This window comes from Emydura macquarii, unplaced genomic scaffold (genome assembly GCF_026122565.2).
Source record: "Emydura macquarii macquarii isolate MOO-44397 ecotype Brisbane River unplaced genomic scaffold, CSIRO-AGI_Emac_v2 contig_3506, whole genome shotgun sequence".
Taxonomy (NCBI): domain Eukaryota; kingdom Metazoa; phylum Chordata; order Testudines; family Chelidae; genus Emydura; species Emydura macquarii.
Genome location: NW_027133643.1, coordinates 4,128,299 through 4,146,482, shown reverse-complemented (window position 1 = coordinate 4,146,482; position 18,184 = coordinate 4,128,299). Strand labels below are relative to the sequence as shown.

Here is an 18,184-nt window from a genome sequence, read left to right as displayed (position 1 = left end):
TCCTCACTTGCATCTGAGGAAGTGGGTTGGAGCCCATGAAAGCTTATACCTGCTGAAATTAAATTTGTTAGTCTTTAAAGTGCTACAGAACTCTCGTTGTTTTTGCTGTATACAAACTAACACTGCTACCCCGCTAAAAGATTTTAAAGTATTTGAAATAAGTTGATGCAGACCTTTCTTCAACCTGTTCTCTTTTTAAATCTTTTAGCAGAAATTCTGTTGTATCGAAGTACAATTGTATATTGTATTTTTTTAAAGTTGCCCATCAAATTAAAAAATCCTGTTGATTGAAATAGAGAATCCTATCTAGGATTCTAAAAACAACGAGAGTTCCGTAGCACTTTAAAGACTAACACATTTAATTACTGTAGGCATAAGCTTTTGTGGGCTGTAACCCACTTCATCAGATGTAAGGAATAGAAATCACAAGGCACATATATACATATCCAAGGGAAGAAATAACAATGGGGGAGGTGGATGAAAGCTACTTGAGGCCTATTCACAACCATTGATTAGGAAGTGAGAATGTGTGATCAGAGGCAATTACTTCTTGTAATGAGATAACCATTCCAAGTCCCTATTCAGACCCAGTCTGATTGTGTCAAGTTTGCAGATGATTTCAAGCTCAGCAGTTTCTCTTTGAAGTCTGTTTTTGAAGGTTTTTTGTAAGACTATAGCAACTTTCAAGTCAGTGACAGTGTGTCCTGGGAGATTGAAGTGTTCTCCAACTGGTTTATGGATGTTATTTTTTATGTCTGATTTGTGTCCATTTATTCTTTTACATAGTGACAGTCCAGTTTGGCCAATGTGCATGGCAGAGGGGCATTGCAGGCACATGATGGCATATATAACATTAGTAGATGTGCAGGTGAATGAGTCCCTTATGGTGTGACTGATGTGGTTAGGACCAGTGATGCTGTCACTAGAATCAATGTGTGGGCAGAGCAGGCAATGGGGTTTGTTGCAGGGATAGGTTCCTGGATTGGCCTTCTTGTAGGGTGTATAGTTGCTGATGAGTATTTGCTTCAGGTTGTGGGGCTGTGTGTAAGCAAGGATAGGTCTGCCTCCCATAGCTTGAGTGAGAGACGGATCATCTGCTAGGATAGGTTGTAGATCCTTAATGATGTGTTGGAGATATTTTAACTGGGGACTGTAGGTGATGGGTGGTGGTGGTCTGTTTTCTTTGTTGGGTCTGTCCTATAGTAGGTGACTTCTGGGTACTCGTCTGGCTCTGTCAATTTGTTTCTTCACCTCTCTAGGTGGGTACTGTAGTTTTAAGAATGTTTTATAGAGATCCTGTAGGTGTTTGTCTCTGTCTGAGGGATCGCAGCAAATCCGGTTGTATCTTAAGGCTTGGCTGTAGACAATGGATCGTGTAAATGTGTCCAGGGTGTCTAAAGAATTCCTTTCTAGGTCTTAACTAAATGACTTTTAGAAAGCATTAAATAAAGATCTTGATCAGGAATCCTGATAACATCTTGAGCCTAAGAAGATGTGTTCTAGATCTGTGTATGAGGTGATAAATGCCCTTTGTGTCATCAAATCCACTGTTTCTCTCTGTGAATTTCCTGTGGGCACTTTCAACAGGACTTAATTCTTAATGATTAACTCTTTTTCAACTACTGCCTATAGCACATACAGGTAAGGTCTGGTTGTTTGAGCATAGGTCTGGGAATCAAGAACTACTGAGCTCTACTCCCTCCTCTGACACTGACTCTTTCTTTGGAGCTCAAGTCATTTAACATTGTTTTTCATTTTTCCCTGTCTATAAAGTGAAGATTAATACTCAACATCTCTGTAAGGTTTTATGAGTCAGTATTCGTAATGCTCACTGAAGGTGTATCAAATGTTTTCCTCATACATGAGCAGCACATTTATCAACAGTACCATTGCTTGAGCATTGCAGTCCCGATTTTCTGGAATTAAGGCGTTAGGTGAAATCCTACTGTTATTTTCACTTGTATAACTGAGAGCAGAATCTGATGTATGTCTGTGCAAGAGGAAGAATAAGAGTAGTTTAAACGGTATAGGTAGATGGTGGCCTGGAAGAAGGTGTACATTTGGGAATGAGCATAGAATACAAAGTGGAGCAGTTAGGAGAGATGGTTGGACAGAAGACAGAATGAGCATAGGAGGAGGTGAGACCAGAAGGTTAAGTCGGGGGAGGAGTTGGGTGAGTTTTCAAAATGATTATTAGAATTTAGAAGCTTGAACAGAAGTAGAAGAGGAGGGGAGCCACTGGCCAGTAAGGATATGTAAGAAGAGGAGAACCTACTCAGACAATAGGAGAGGAAAGTGATCAAAGCAGCACCATTTTGGGTATGTGGAGAGTGTGTAAGGGGCAACATTCTCTGACTTGTGTGACAGATCTAGATTCCGATATTTGGCTTGGCTTGTGGACTCCTGTGGATTGAAGAGAGGGAAGCCTGCCCCAATGGCAGCACAGACATTTTGATTTGCAACAATTATTTTTATGCTATGAATTATAGGGCCATTTGTTAGAGCTAAGAAGCAAAAAGGGAAGAGCTTGTCTGGGAGGAAAGATTCTTTGTCAGACTTAAAGAAACAGATAGATCTGTTTACCGTTCTGAGATATTGCCTTCACTTTTTGCTTTGGTAGCAAGCAGAAGGTTTGTGTTGCTCAATGTGTATCTGGTCTTGGGTTAATAGTGAGTTATTATTTTTTCAGTTCTCCTTCTGGACTCTGGTGGTTGTATCCATTCTCTGCAGATGAGAACTGCCTGGAATTGAGAGTATTCTTTTTCCCCACCCTTTATCTCTGGTCTGTTCAGACAGTAAATGTTCTGTGATAGCGATTATTTCTTGCTTTTGTTTATGACAACACCTAGCACAATGAGGCCCTGATCTCAGTTGAGGCCATTAGATTCTACTGTGATGCAAATAGTAAAAATATTTCAGGATTTGGAAGAAATTTTAAATAGAGAAATGTTTGAGATGATGTGTTAGGAAGTGTAATGTTGAAGATCTGTGGTATGGATACTTTGTGCATCCTGAGCAAAATTATGAGAAGGCTACTAAGTATTTATCTTCACTGCAGAATTAACTCAAGTTATAATGCCAATGTTACGCCTAACTCAAGACCTATCCACATACAAAAATCCTTAACAGGAGTATGTTGATGCTTTTAACACAAGTTGACTGGCCTGCCAAGAAGTATAGAATATAGCTCAAGTTAGCATAATATGTCAGTTGCTAAAACAACTTCTGTGCAGCTCAAGCATTATTTCTAATGTGGCTGCTCCCATTCAAGTTAGGTTAACTCAAGTCTAGGTAACTCAACTCTGCACTGGAGATGTAGCCTCTGAAACCTGTGGCTTAATAAGTAAAATTAAGGGCACATGTTCAGGGGGCAGAGCTAGTTTCATTTGTTTTAAGTTACAAATTGCTCTAAGCCAGTGGTTCTTAACCTTTCCAAACTACTGTACCCCTGAAGCCTGAGTCCCACTCCCACGGGGCTGAGGCATGTAACTTAGTTTCATGGCGCCCCTGTGGCTCCAGGCAATTGCCTTTCTTGCCACCCCCAATACCAGCTCTGCACTTGCGACCCCTCTAAAACCCCAGGTTAAGAAACACTGCTCTAAGCGATTCATACTCTATGTAAGGCTTGATTTTATGTCCCGTGTGGGTCTACACCAAAAGTAAATGGAGCTACACCAGGGTATAACTGCTATGAGATAGGAGCCAGGCAACACAAGTTGTCTCACCTGAATATTTTACACCTTACTCCTTCATAGCTGTAAATCTGGCTGTTTTCAATATTCTAAATGCTTAGGAAAAGTTTTAAAATGTAATTTAACCTGCTGTTTGCAGTGTTTTTGTAGCCATGTTGGTCCCAAGAAATTAGAGAGACAAGGTGGGTGAGGTTATATCTTTTATTGGACTAACTTCTGTTGGTGAAAGCTTGTCTCTTTCACCAATAGAAGTTGGTCTAATAAAAGAGATTACCTCATCCACCTTGTCTTTTTGTTTTACCTGCTACTGATTCTGGCTACAGTGGCCATTGTTTGACAAGGGGACAAAGAAAATTAATACTTTGAATCTGTTTCTGTAGTACAAATGAGAGTACACAGGGCGATCATGTGTTTTATTGAGCGCGAAGAGGATCTGGTCAGGTTGCAATTGCCAGCATATAAACTTATCATAGAATTGTAGAATTGGAAGAGATCTCAAGAGGTCTACTAATCCAGTCTCCTGCCCTCAAGTCAGAGCTAAGTATTATCTAGACCATCCCTGACAGGTGTTTGTCTAACCTGCTCTTAAAAATCTCCAATGACAGAGATTCCACAACTTCTGAAAATCTGTGTGTTCACTGTGCCCTGGAGAACTCCATTAAACACAAATGGGGAAGAAAAATGCACTAGAGATAACAAGTGGAAGTAGAGGAGATCATGTTTCAGGGTATGTGGACCCCCTGACTATCCATTCTTGTGAGGGAAAACTCCATTTCCTAGAAATAACGTTACTTTTGACCAGAAGTACTGTTGAGAATAATAGTCTCCATGATTCAATTTACTCTTAAAAGAAAAAGAGAACTTCTCTCATGTGTATCTGAAATTCCTGCCAGTTGTCAAAGGAGAATTAGCTCCAGAATTCCCAACTTCAGTGCTTGTTTCCTTGTTCTTCTGTGAAGAGCTTTAGGCTGCATGTTCTCTCCCCCATTCCCTTCACCCACATATTTCTATAGGTGGCAGTAAACAACACATTTTCCTACAGACAATCTGCAACACAATGTGGTGAAAATGCATGGGAGGAGTGAGAACATGTTGACAAGTGGAGCAGAGGTGGGAGGACCAGAGGAAGAGAGGAGAGATACAAAATAAATCAAAACCAGGGCAATACACCGAAAAGAAAAAAGTGTAAAAAGGGAGAGAGGAAAAGTATCTGGATGGAGTGACAGGACAAGAGAGGCACTGAACACTTGCAAGTGGTGGGACTTCAGCCTAAAAAGGCCTGGAAATTACTTCATCAGCTTTACTTTCTTGCTGTCTAGAAACAAACATGGCCTGTAGCTGAAAGGGGGAAGTGACAAGTGAACTCTCAGTTCTCTTCCAATCAGTATGCCCATGGCTTAGGTGTGCGGTGCACCCTTCAACTGTATACAAGATCCTCAGGGCTTGTCTCTTCTTGGTTGCCTTCTCCAGCCCCTCTGCCCATGGATCATATTGAAAAGATGGCTATAGAGTGCATGAAGGACCTGAATGAGGAGGAGAAGGAGGAAGATGAAGGTTTAGAGGAGGATATGGACCTTTTGGTATGTACTTTCTGTCAGTGGAATTCAGTCTTTCATGGAGTAAATTCTGTGAGCAACAAAGCCCATCAATTTTTTAAAGGGAAATTAAGACATGATAAAACATACGGCTGATTTAAACATTTCTGAATGGTTGGACCCTGTCCACACCAAGATAAGAACAATACCTGGCTACAGTGTGTGTGTGTGAACATTGTTCTTAGAGGAAGGGTGGGGGGAGAGAGGAAAATCCCTATCCATAAGAGTTAGGGAAACATGGCTGAAATCCTTCTTGCAATCATTCTGCCTATGGTTATGGCTAAGACACTTCTGTTCCAAGTGTGGCCTGGGCCTAATAAGCATATCTTGAAGCTAAAATGATTTTTGTGTTGGTTAAAACGTGTCGTGTGTGACTAGACTTGTGGAGGGGGGCACTAAACAACACTTATTAGAGGATGACTATTTGGAGGTTTGCGTTGGGGTTTAGACAGCCTCCAAAAAAATAAGATCCTTCTATTAGATACTGCATCTTCAGTCCTCAAACAGAGAGCTATCCAACAACAGGGTTGTGTAAAAGACCTCAGCTCTGTGTGTTGGTCTGTGAGCTCCCCAGGAATTGCCTTCATATTGTGTCTCAGCATTTCCAGTCATGGCCAGAACCAGAGTATGGGGAGGCAGCTGCAAACCAAATTGAAATTGGCTGAGGCAGCAGAAGTTTAGGGACCTCAAAGACTGGGGTTGAGGTTTCACTCTAGGCTCTGGAGCCAGGAGGTTCATACTTTCTTCAGACCAGCTCTCCTACCCCTGTTGATTATCACTTGCCAATTTCCCATGGAGGTTCATTCCTCTTGACACAAATTGGCAGATAATCTACACTGAATCATTCTTTTCACTGTGGCAGTGGGGAGGTGCTGTAATTCTGCAGTACCTGTTCACATGGTGCCGAAAGCAGAGCATGCTCTACAACAGGTCGGCAACCTTTTGGAAGTGGCATGCCAAGTCTTCCGCCCCTCTCCCAAGTGATGTGGGCCCACTGCCTTGGCCAGGAGCCACTCCCAGCACCACCAAAACTTGTACAACCCTGGTGCCAATGGCAGTGTGAGTGCAGCTCAAAATCATCTCGGGTGCCACGTTTGGCATGCATGCCATAGGTTGCTGACCCCTGCTCTACGATAACCACCTCACTGATTTTTGCTCTAGGCAGAGTTGCAGGAGGTTCTAGACAAGGAAGACGAGACAGGAAGTGGTGAAGATGAAACAGTAGCAATGGAGGTGCCAGCAGCTCCAACAGTAATACAGCAGCAATCTGAACTGCAGGCACAGGTAAAATGGTTGATTTTGAGTTCCACTGAATCATTTTCATTATGCAATTTATAGGATAAGTTCGCTTTATATTCTAGTTTATCTTGTCACCTGTACGTGTCTCAGTGGGAGCTGATGCTATATTGATATAGTTAAATTTCATCTTGCATTGTTCTTAGAGTGAATTTGGTGTTTGTGAAAATGAGGAACTAATAATACCAAACAGAATCAAACATTATATAGGTTGTAAGCTCTTGTGGCAGGGATCTTGTCTTGCTCTCTGTAAATCTCTTAGCCCATCCTTGGTGTTGTATAAATAATAGTAATGTGTGCAGACTTACTTTGTACGGTTTACAACTGTACCATTGCTCCCTAATCCCCTTTGTATCATTCTTGTTATGAGTCTTGAAACTCACACAGTTCTGCTATGCTACATCACACAGAATAGTAGTAACACCTAGTTCTTATATAGTGCTCTTCATCAGTAGATCTCAAAGTGCTTTACAGTGAAGGTCAGAATCATTATCCTCATTTTATAGATGGCACAGAGAGGGAAAATGACATGCCCAAGATCACCCAGAAGGCCAGGGGCAGAGCTGGGAATGGAACCCAGGTCTCCTTAGTCCCATTTGAGGGCTTAGTCAACTAGGCAGCACTGCTTCCCTCCCATGGCCTGTATATCCTATAAGTAAATAAGAAGTGAGATGGCGACTGCTGGCAGGAGAGGGGCACATAACCATAGGCAGAAGGAGAGCCAACCTGCGTCCAAAAGGTTCAGTTTGTTTTCCTACCCAATCTGGACCTGACACTCATAGTTGGGTCTGTCAGGTTCGGGCTGGGTTGCAGGGCTCTGCCATATGCCACATACAGAGACCTCAGGCCTGACTTCCAGAATCCCAACTATTTACCATTCCAATATTTTTTGCTCTCTTCCCCTCTGCCCCCCCAACCTATTATCAGTGCACCTGAATCCTGGCTGGTAATAGCCACTGCTGTTTTAATCCTGAGGCCTCTCCTAAGCTGGCTGCCAGTGAGGCTGAGTTATGTAGAATTTCAGAATCAGTTTCCCTATTGAATTTGTCTGTGCAGTCAGGTTCTTTGTTCAGTTGTTGCTTCTCCTCTGTTGTCAAACAGTAGAGATTTCAGGACTTCTGTGCATTGTGCACATTAATAAATAGGGCAAGAGTAGGTCTGTCTAGAGATAATGGCAATTACATCATTAGCCAGTTGACAGTTCAGTTTGACAACCACAGTGCTTGTAAGTAGTGGATGGTAACTGCTTTACTTATGTCGCTTGTTTCACTGGGTAAGTCCCAGACTGCAGGCTTTCTAGTCTACAAGAGGAGGTGGAAAGAGGAGATTTTGTATTGAAGCCAAGTTGTGAGAATCCTGGAAAGGCATAATGTTAACATGTTGAAGAAAACAAACATTCCCACCCCAAAATAACACCCAGAGACTTGGGCACATGGTGTCTGAGAGGCATCACTGTTCTCCCTCATTTAGTCCTAACCACACAGTCTCCAGTTACCCTATGGCCCTAAGTTTCCTAAAGTACTCCACCCACTTCTCTCTATTGCTCCTTTCATAGGAAGCCCAGAGGTGGATCCAGGGAACGTTAGTGCAGTACAAGTGCCCCTCTGTTTCAGAGAAATTTTTCCATTTTATCCCTGCTATCGTAATTCCTGAGCCCAGTCTGGGTGCGTGTGTTACATTTTGTACAGAAGGGATATGCTTACTTTTCAGTGGTAAGGTGAAGCATGTGGAATTTGGGAAAGTAAATAACATCCCTTACCTTTTTTTTTGGAGATCACATCATCTCCTGCTGTTTCCAGTGAGCTGCAGCAGATGATAGAGGACAGAATCGCTAACTATAAAGCAGCAATCTCTAATGCAGAGGAGGCAGGCGAGAGTGGCAAAACGCGACGGTACAAAAGAGGCCTCAAGGTATGTTGGATTCATTACCGGGTGGGAGGGAGCCTTTGTTAAATACAGGCTAGAATCAATCCAGGAATTTTACTTGGTGCCTTCTGGGTTTTCTAACTTTCAGTGTTGTGTGCAAGCGAGAACAAGGAGACTGTACCATATGTTCATTGTTGCTTTCTAATTTGAAGCAATTCTGTCAGATAGATTATACAAGACCTACATTTTAAGCCTAAACATGATTTTCTAGGATCAGTGGAAATGTTTCCATTAACTTTGCTTTATTTGAAATCCACGGGGAAAAATATTTACACAATCCCTTGCAGTGTTTGTAACCTAGCATTGTAGTATTTTGCTAGGGTATGAGAGAGTCAGGAACTGAGCCTCATTATAAACAAGGAAACTGACTAGTTTATCTTCATTTTCCAAGAAGACTGCAAACAGTAAATCAACACTACAAATAGTAGAAATTAAACCTGATTTTAAAAATCCTTCCAGTTGTGATGGGGTGCTAGTAACACAGAGTAGTGAATTTTTGTTTGAAAAATGGGGGATAAACTCAACAGTGAAATAAACAGGTCGTGCAAGATACGTGTTGGGTATGAATTAGTCCAGGTGTAAATTGATAGTGGTGTTCCAGTAACTTGCACTGATTTGGAATTCAGTAGATGCACAGACTGAATGTAATTTACATGCCATTTTCTGACCAACTTGTGTCACTGCTGAATTTGGCCTTGTGACTTATATGAAGGTCACACCCATTTACACCAGATCTGAATTTGACCTGTTTTTTAAAGTGAAGTGTGTCCCCTTTGAATAAACTATAGTAACTTCCTTAGCACATGTAACTGTTTGTTTGTTAAAACTTTCTTTTCCAAGTACTAACCTTCCACTTGCTTTGCTGAATTGCTTGTTTGCAATGAGGGAGGGAATCCCTCTCTGAGTGCCTCAGCTGTACTTAGTAATGAAAATGGGAACAGTCTCTATCCCTGTTATGGCAATTGTAGATTGCAGTAGGACAGTTTCATCTGGTTTTGGCACTTCTCATTTAGGCAGCGGTGGCAGGTGATTTTTGCTGTGCAAGAGGAGTCTGTTGTGAGTTCTCTGTGTTCTGTTCCAAAGCTTTAGAACTTGGTGTTGCCCAGTGAGGGAAGACTCTTACATCTTCTCAACTGCTAAATGGCTTGGTGTACACAAGGGGATGAGAGCGAGCCAGACCTGGAAGAGGAAATGTGCAAACTGGAAGAGCTCTATGTGCTGTCCAATTCATACTAGTCTTGGAGGAAATGTAAATGCAGTCATTCCCAAGGGAAAAACCTATGAAGTCAAAATAAGGCTGCTTTATCCAATACAGAAACTTACTGTCTTATTGAGGCTTCATATTTTTATTGTTTTTCCAAGGTAGGAAGTTTCCACACACCCTGCCACTGCCTGAGAGACCTCAGTGTGTCAGTTCAGAATAAATAGAGTAGATCTTCCTTCACAATTCAGGGTTGCTCCTTAATTGTCCAAAAGATTGGCTTCTGAGCATCATGTATAAGGTTACAATTCTATCATGGGTATTTTTAGTAAAATTCAGGTACAGGTTGTGGGCAATAAACAAAAATTAATGGAATCCCATGACCTGTCCCTGACTTTTAGTAAAAATACTCTGGGGGGGGGGGGAAGGGGAAGACAAATTGAGTGCTACTAGGGCTTGCGGTTGCTCCAGACCCTCTGCTGCTCCTGTGGCAGGGGCTGACTGCTGCTATTCCAGCCCCAGGGGGGTGACTCAACCATGGTGGCTGCTCCGCTGGGCTGCTGCTCCAGTGGGCTGGGGCTGGCCACCAGTCAGCTGTTCCAAGGGCCACTCCCCTGGGGCTGGCTGCCGATCAGCTGTTCCTGCAACTGCTGCTTCACAGCCCCGGGGCTGGCTGCCAATCAGCTCTTTGGGCGGCTCCTAGGCTGGCTTAGAAGACGTCCCAGAAAGTCACGGAATCCGTGGCCTCCGTGACAAAACTGTATCCCCAATCATGTACAGAAAAATAGCACAAGCATATAGGGACAAAATCAGAAAGGCTAAGTCATAAAATTTGTTACACCTAGCAAAAGAAATACAAGGCAATAAGACGATGTTCTATAAATACATTGGGAGCAAGAGGAAGACAAAGGAAAGAGTAGGCCCTCTACTTAGTGGGGAAGGACTGCTCATAATTGATGACATCAAGCAGGCTGAGGTGGTTAATACCTATTTTGCTTCAGACTTCACTAAAAAGGTTAATGGTGACCAGGTACTCAACACAATATTAACAACAAGAGAGAAGCAATGCAAATCAAAACTTGGAAAGAACAGATTAAATACAGTAGAGCCTCAAAGATACGAACACCAGAGTTACAAACTGACCGGTCAACCGAACACCGGGTGAAACCGGAAGTACTATAAGCAATCAGGCAGCAGCGAGGGGAGGGGGAAAAAAAAGAAAGCAAATACTGTGCAGAGCAGAAACAGTCCGGGGTCTGTGCTGTCCCTGTAAGCCAAGGGTGCTGTTTCATCCGCACCCCACCTGGAGGGAGAAGCAGTTCTCACTCTCACACACACACACCCACCCCCAGCTGAGAAAGAAGGCTGCTGCTGTGGCAACATTGCAAGGAACTGAAGGTTGCAGCCAAAGCCTGGCCTGGAGCTGGAATGGGAATTGGCTGTACTCTGAAGGAGTTTTAAAGGGCCATGGCCTGCACAGTGATGTGGCCCAAGCTTTGCCCGTGGCTGTACTCCTGGATCCTGCTAGCATCTCTGAGAGTGCAAGGGGCAGGGGAAGGAGGGACGGTGGCAGCCAGCTGGCACCACCCCCATGCCACGTGCTGCCTCTGAAGTGTGGCAAGCAGGGCACTGAGCAGTGTGAGCCCTGGGGAGAGGCAGCTGAGGGCTGGGGCTTGTAGTGCCTAGGATGTGAGGCGCCCCCGCCCACCCCCACCACCAGACACACACACACAGAGTTCAGCCCAAAGGCAAGAAACAGGAATAGGGCAGGAAGCTGCTTGCATACCAGGCAGTGCTGCCAGGTGTCACCTTTGCTCTCTCCCAGCCTCAGCTGGAAGACACTGACTGCAGGATATGTACCATAATGTTTTGTTCAGAGTTACAAACATTTCAGAATTACGAACAACCTCCATTCCTGAGGTGTTCGTATCTTTGAGATTCTACTGTATTTAGGTAAGTTAGATGTATTCAGGTCAGATAGGCCTGATGAAATTCATCCTGGAGTACTTAAAGAGCTAGCTGAAGCAATCTCAGAACCATTAGCACTTTGACAACTCATGAAGGATGAGTGAGGTCCCAGAGGGCTGGAAAAAGGCACTCTATGTTTGCCCATCTTTTTTTAAAAAGGGGAACAAAGTGGACCCAGAGAATTAAAGACCCAGTCTGCCAAACTTCAATATCTGGAAAGATACTGGAACAGATTATTAAACAATCATGTTGTAAGCATCTAAATGATAACAGGGGTATGAGGAATAGCCAGCACGGATTTGTCAAGAATGAATCATGCCAAACCAATCTAATTTCCTTCTTTAACGGGGTTACTGGCCTAGTGAGTAGAGGGGGAAGACAGTAGACATGGTATATCTTGATCTTAATTAGACTTTTGACACAGTCCCACAGGACTTTCTCAATCAAACTAAAGAAATGCAGTCTAGATGAAATTACTGTAAGGTGGGTGCACAACTAGTTGAAAGACTGTACTCAAAGAATAGTTATAAATGGTTCACTGTTAAACTGGAAGAGTGTATCTAGTGAGGCCCATGGGCTCAGTCCTAGATCAGGTACTGTTCAATACTTTCATTAATGATTTGGTAATGGAGTGAAGAGTGTGCTTATAAAATTTGCAGATATCAAGCTGGGAGAGGCTGCATGCACTTTGGAGGACAGGACTAGAATTCAAAACTACCTTCACAAATTGGAGAACTAGTTTGCATTCAGGAAGGTGAATTTCAGCCCTGGTCTACACTTACCTGGCGATTCGGCGGCAGTTGACGGGAGTTACGCAAGCTACGCTGAGTAGCTTGCGTAACTCCTGGCGACTGCTGTGCTTCCCTTCTGCATGGAGTCTTCACTGCACTGCACCGCGCCGCGCCACTTGAGAGAGTGGTTTACCAGTGTCGACTTCTGGATCGATTGACCGGGTCTTCACTGATCGCTCAGTCGATCCAGATAGCTCAATCTGATGGTGGCGACTTTGCCGCCGTCAGTTTAAACATACCCTCAGTAAAGATAAGTGCGAAATACTTCAATTAGGAAGGAAAAATCAAATGCACAAATACAAAATGGGGAATTAACTGGCTACTTGATAGCACTTCTGAAAAGAAGCCAGGGGGTGGGGGTTATAGTGGGTCACAATGCGATGCAGTTGCAAAAAAGGCTAATGTTTTGGGATGTATTATCAGGACGGTTGTATTTAAGACAAAGGAGGTAAATAGTCCTCTGCTTGGTACTGGTGAGGCTTTGTTCTATGTTTACTTTTGGATGCCACACTTTAGGAAGGATGTGGACAAATTGGAGAGAGTCCAGAGGATAGCTACTAAAAGGATAAAAGGTTTAGAAAAATCTGACCTATGAGGAAATGTTAAAAAAACTGGGCATATTTAGTCTTGAGAAAAAAAGACTGATATAAGTCTTCAGATATGTTAAGGGCTGTTATGAAGAAGACTAGTTGTTCGCCATATCCACCAAATGTAGGACAAGAAGTAATGGGCTTAGTCTGCAGCAAGGGAGATTTAGGTTAGATATTAGGAAACACTTTCTAACTATAAGGGTAGTGAAGCACTGGAATAGGCTTTCAAGGGAGGTTGTGAAATCCCCCTTGTTGTAGGTTGTTTAAGAACAGACTAAACAAACACCTGTCAGTTATGGTCTGGGTTTACTTGTCGTGTGCCAGTGCAGGGGCTGGACTTGATGATTTCTCAAGGTCCCTTCCAACCCTACATTTCTATGACTCTGAGAGGCATTTCTCTCCCACACCTGTCTCCTCAAACTGATATGATGATCTCACAGTACCCATGTCATTTCTGGACCTGTGGAGGCAGCGGTAGGCGAGACTCAGGATGTAATTTGAACCTACATCTTCCGCAGAAACAGCCCCTAATAGCGATAAAAACATTGCTTGTCAAACACCATGATGACTGGTTTTCGGAAAATACAAAATTCAGCCTTGTCATTTTTTCTTTGGGATTTTTTATGTCTTGTTAACCAGTGACGTGACTTGTAAATGTATATTCTATTCTGTAGTCTTGTTACTTTCTTGGCCTTGTTGCCTAAACTGAGTATTAAGAAGCCCTGTGATGGGGATAATGTTTGGTGTTGGGATAAAGAACTGAGCTGCAGTTGACCTTTGCTACTTAGCGAAGGGGATATGTAGCTCATGAGTTTGGTAATATGATCAGGGGCCTTTCACCTCTCGATAGCTGGTTCAAGTCCTGTTCTGGTGGTTACCATCTGATGGCTGCCTAGGCCATGTGAAATGAGTTTGGTGATCTCATTTCAGATCTGCTGGACAGATATCCACACTTGCACTCAGGTACCACACTGATGGCTGTGTGAAAAATATACCTAGACTTATTACAAAAACTACTTCCACAGTTGGCACTGAATGGCTCATTTGCTGGAAGTCTGAGTAACAAAGGATTGATTGGGCCATGTCATCTCACTCCTAGAGGTAGGATCCTCTACACCATGTATGTTGTGAAAAATTGGCAGGGTGGCATGGAGGAAGCTTGCATTACTTGCTCTGTAGAGAAAAACTGTTGCTGTGTGCTGCTCTCTCAATCAGACATACTTCACCAGGGCTAAGACTGCCAATTAGCTACCCACCCCCCCAAAAAAAAAAAAATAGGAGGAGGAAATACTAATGGACAGAGATGGCTAGTAGCTGTCCAGAAAGAATGACGTGATGGTTCCTATTGTAAATAAGTATATGAGTTTGCGGAGTTGTGGTGACTGTACACAATCTGTGTATGTGATGGAAATGCCAGTACCTTTTGACTTCACTCCTCAATTTCTGCTAGACACTGGAAACCATGCTTGATGCAATGAAGAAGGGCAAAAAGGTCAATGCAGAAGAAATACCACCCCCTGTAGCATCAGGGAGAAGCTCTGCTCACATGCCTCAAGCCACAGGAGCTGTGCCAGAGAGTTTAGGTGATCCAGCCAGAGTAGCATCTGACGAGAAAGTGGAATCCTCTGCAGACCATGAGCTAAAGCCTGTCAATGACATGAAACTGTCTCCGGGGCCAGCCTCTCTACAGGGTCATGCTGCTGCTACTCCTGTCCTGGAAATGGGTACTACATTAAAAGATAGTAAGTACTTCCAACATGCCAGTCTTCCATGGAGTGCACATCTTCCAAGTCAGGGTATGATTCAATAATACATTGCGCTTCTGTAGCACCTTTTTCTTGAGTATATCAAAGTGTTTTACAAATAGGATACTGAGGCACAGAGTTCATGACTTGCTCAGGGTCGCACACTTGAATCAGTTGCAGTCAGGAATAGACCTTGGGAGTCCTGAGTCCCAGATTTCACAATAACTGCTTATAGTCACAGGGTGAAGACTTCCCAAAGGTTCCTTCCTCTGCCTAGGTGTTGGTCCAGGTCTCTCACTTGTAGTCTCTGTGCTTCAGTTCCTTAGTCAGTAAATGATGGTAATGCTTCTCTGCCTTGCAGAGGAGCAGTGAGGCAAAATTTACTGTTTAAAGAGCTTTCTCATCTTAATGAAAGGCACTGTGGAATTGCAGTGTTGTACTCAGCCATTGTTGCTGGAATTGTCATGGTTGGCAGGACTTCCGGGAATGCCCCTAGATAAAGAAGCCACTCTACGTAATGTGGATGTGTGAGTCAAAGCAATAAGGAAATAATGGATCTTTGAGTATGGGAGAATGTCAAGAGATGCAGATATCAGGTGCTTGTGTAAGTCTTGATTTCATTTTTATGCAGATTCTGTAAACACAAGCACACGAATACTACTGGTTACGAGACAGAAGGAGTATAAATTAGCAGCTCTGAAAGCCAAACAGCAAGGGGATCTAGAGAAGGCAAAAGAATATTTGAAGACTAGCAAGGTACACTGTTCACAAACCAAGCTTCTTTGTTAGGGGTCTGAATCCTGGCAAATGCTCCCTATATTGCAGGTGTGTTAAATCCTCTTGCTTTTTAGGAGGATCACATGCCTGCTCCAAATGATCACAGATGATTTCTGAACACACAAGAATAAATCTTCTTTGGCTTTGTTTGTTTGTTTTAGAAATTTACAATGGTCTTAGAAGCAATGGACAGTGGACAGCCAGTAGACCTCCAGGATATTCCTGCAGGTCCACAAGGTAAGAGCAGTAGAGTTTGTTAGATGGAGACTTCTTTTAAGCCTCTCCTGTTATCTAGTAACAAATGGGCATAGTGAACTGAAGGGCCAGTGCCCATTTTGAAGTCACTCTTTTGAACCATTTCGGTTAGAAATGAGTGCTGAGAATCCTAGCTTTCCTATGGTTTAAGGCAGTAATTCTTTTACTCCATATTGTGAACCAAAGATCCTTCTGTGAACACCTTCTCTCCCAGTCCTGATTCCACACATTCCCTGAAGCATCTCCAGTTCCTGGCTGTATGAAATAGCAGTACTGGGATAGGATTAAGGAGTCAAGATGGTGAAGAACTTGCTGTAGTGCAGTGGGTGCAGCTGCTTGATTATGCCTTCTCAATTTTGTATGTTTTTCACACACCCTTCCTCACCCCAGGAAACAGGACTTTACATTTCTTAGGACTGAATCTCTCCTTGTCTACTGCAACCAATTTCCTTCATTCCCTTCCCCCTTAATCTGTCCAGTTCAGTTTGTGGTTTGGTTATCTCCTGCCGGATGTCTCCAATTCTGGTGTCATTAGCAAATTTGATCATAAGTTGAATTCACGCCAAAGATGTGAAGCACTCTATGGAATGCAGAGAGGCTTGTGTGCAGGGTGTCTTTTGAGCATCTTTTTAAAAAACAAAAAACAAAAAAACACCAAAAAAGCCCCTGTAGAAATCTGACTGTTTTTATTGGCCTACAAGTAGCAGGAAACATCAATACTTGCAGGATAACAAATGTTTTTCCATTGCGACAGAAGCTGCTCCACAAACTAGAGTAATAGAAACACTGATTTAAGTGACAGGTTGCAAGATAAGAGTGTCTGACCTTTTAAAACTTCTACATTTTGATTTCATCTTGATTTCCACCCCACACCTCACACTTGATTTCTGACCTGATTTTAGTGGCGGCTGTCTAGAAAATAGTTTATGCACCAATCACTAGTTTTAGCTATCTGCACACTTCTGGGAATTACATATTCCAGTTGGTATCAGGTGTAATTTTCTAATTCTTGTAGATTGTGAGATAGCAGCACCTTAAAATGGTTACTGGAAGGAGAAAAGAGGAAGAAAAGACCCTAATCAGAATGGTGTCATTTTTAAAGTCTGTCACATTACCTGACAGAGTTAGACATTTGGATAGATCATATACCATGTTTTTAGGACTGTAGAAATTTCTAATCTGGAAATAATATTGACATTAAAATATTCCAATCCTGCAGCAGACTTAAACTGAATAAAAACAATAGTCCCCCAACATTTGACCTGTAGAACTCACTGCTGTAGGATGTTGTTGAGGCAATTTAATAAGATTCAGAAACAGAATTGGACATAGCTTTAATTATGAAAAACATCTGTAGTTACACTAGCTAAGATAAAAATTATAAGGGATATGCTCTCAGAAGCTGATCACTGGCTGGAGTGAGAGGAACATTTTCCCCTATAGTATAAAATTATATAAGTAAATACAACATTTGGGGGTGGGGGGTGGTGGGGAAGATTGCCTTTTAAAGCATCCAGGGTTGAGCACTGCTAGAGGCTGGAATATCTTAACCAGTGGGTTTATTTGTCTATCCTTCTCACAGGTAAATCCTAGAATTGTTAGTAAATTAACAAGATTGTTCACTCTCTCTCTCTCTCCCTCTCCCCCGTCTCCCCCTACATGCTAAGAATTCTTACCTAAAGTAGACTCTCTTGCTGTCTGTGGAACATGCTCTTGAAAATTGCCCCTACCCTTACAGATCTTGAAAGCCTGGAAAAGACGCAGGCTCCATCAAAACAGATGACATCTGTTCCCATTGACAATTCCCAGTCCCTAACAACGTTTGACCCTCAGGGCAATGACGCCTCAGGTAGGATTTGTAAAGTAGGACTTCTCTGTAGTGAGTCATATTCTTATATGATGTTTGGATGCTGACCCAAGTTACATGTTAATACTGGAATAGATAATGGAAGTACATAATAAACTATTTTTTATTAATAAACCTCTTTCTTTACAATTAGTCAGTAATAAAGCTCTGTGCTGCTTTTATGTGATAAAAGTAGCCCTTGTTAGGGTTTCAGTTCTGAGTCAAGGGCTCTGTAGGAGGTTGGGGAAGGGGAGAATGGAGGCAGCTGGCCATTCTGAAGTCTCAATCATGGCATTTCATTGTCTACCTTATTTCAGTTTCCCCTCAGCAGCCAAAAACTGTGCTGGAAGCTTTGCAGCAGAGGTTGGAGAAATACAAATCTGCAGCAGCACAGGCCAAAGCAGGCGGGGATGATCGGAAAGGCAGGATGCACGAGAGGATAGCAAAGGTAAAAGGGAAGCATGGCAAGTAGCTTGGCTTCAGCAAAGCTGTTTGAGCTCAT

At 42.8% G+C, this 18,184-nt stretch overlaps 1 protein-coding gene across 4 annotated transcripts in view; it reads left to right on the top strand.

The window, feature by feature from the left end:
* The window catches only part of CC2D1B (coiled-coil and C2 domain containing 1B), a 56,469-nt gene that overhangs the window by 2,476 nt on the left and 35,809 nt on the right, over positions 1-18,184 (top strand). For all 4 annotated transcript variants that reach the window (XM_067535535.1, XM_067535536.1, XM_067535534.1 and 1 more), the window contains 8 exons: positions 5,163-5,272; positions 6,449-6,571; positions 8,357-8,494; positions 14,510-14,801; positions 15,436-15,560; positions 15,743-15,818; positions 17,575-17,685; positions 18,000-18,130. In XM_067535535.1, coding sequence (XP_067391636.1) covers positions 5,163-5,272; positions 6,449-6,571; positions 8,357-8,494; positions 14,510-14,801; positions 15,436-15,560; positions 15,743-15,818; positions 17,575-17,685; positions 18,000-18,130 — 1,106 coding nt within the window. The remainder of the gene's footprint in view (positions 1-5,162; positions 5,273-6,448; positions 6,572-8,356; positions 8,495-14,509; positions 14,802-15,435; positions 15,561-15,742; positions 15,819-17,574; positions 17,686-17,999; positions 18,131-18,184) is intronic.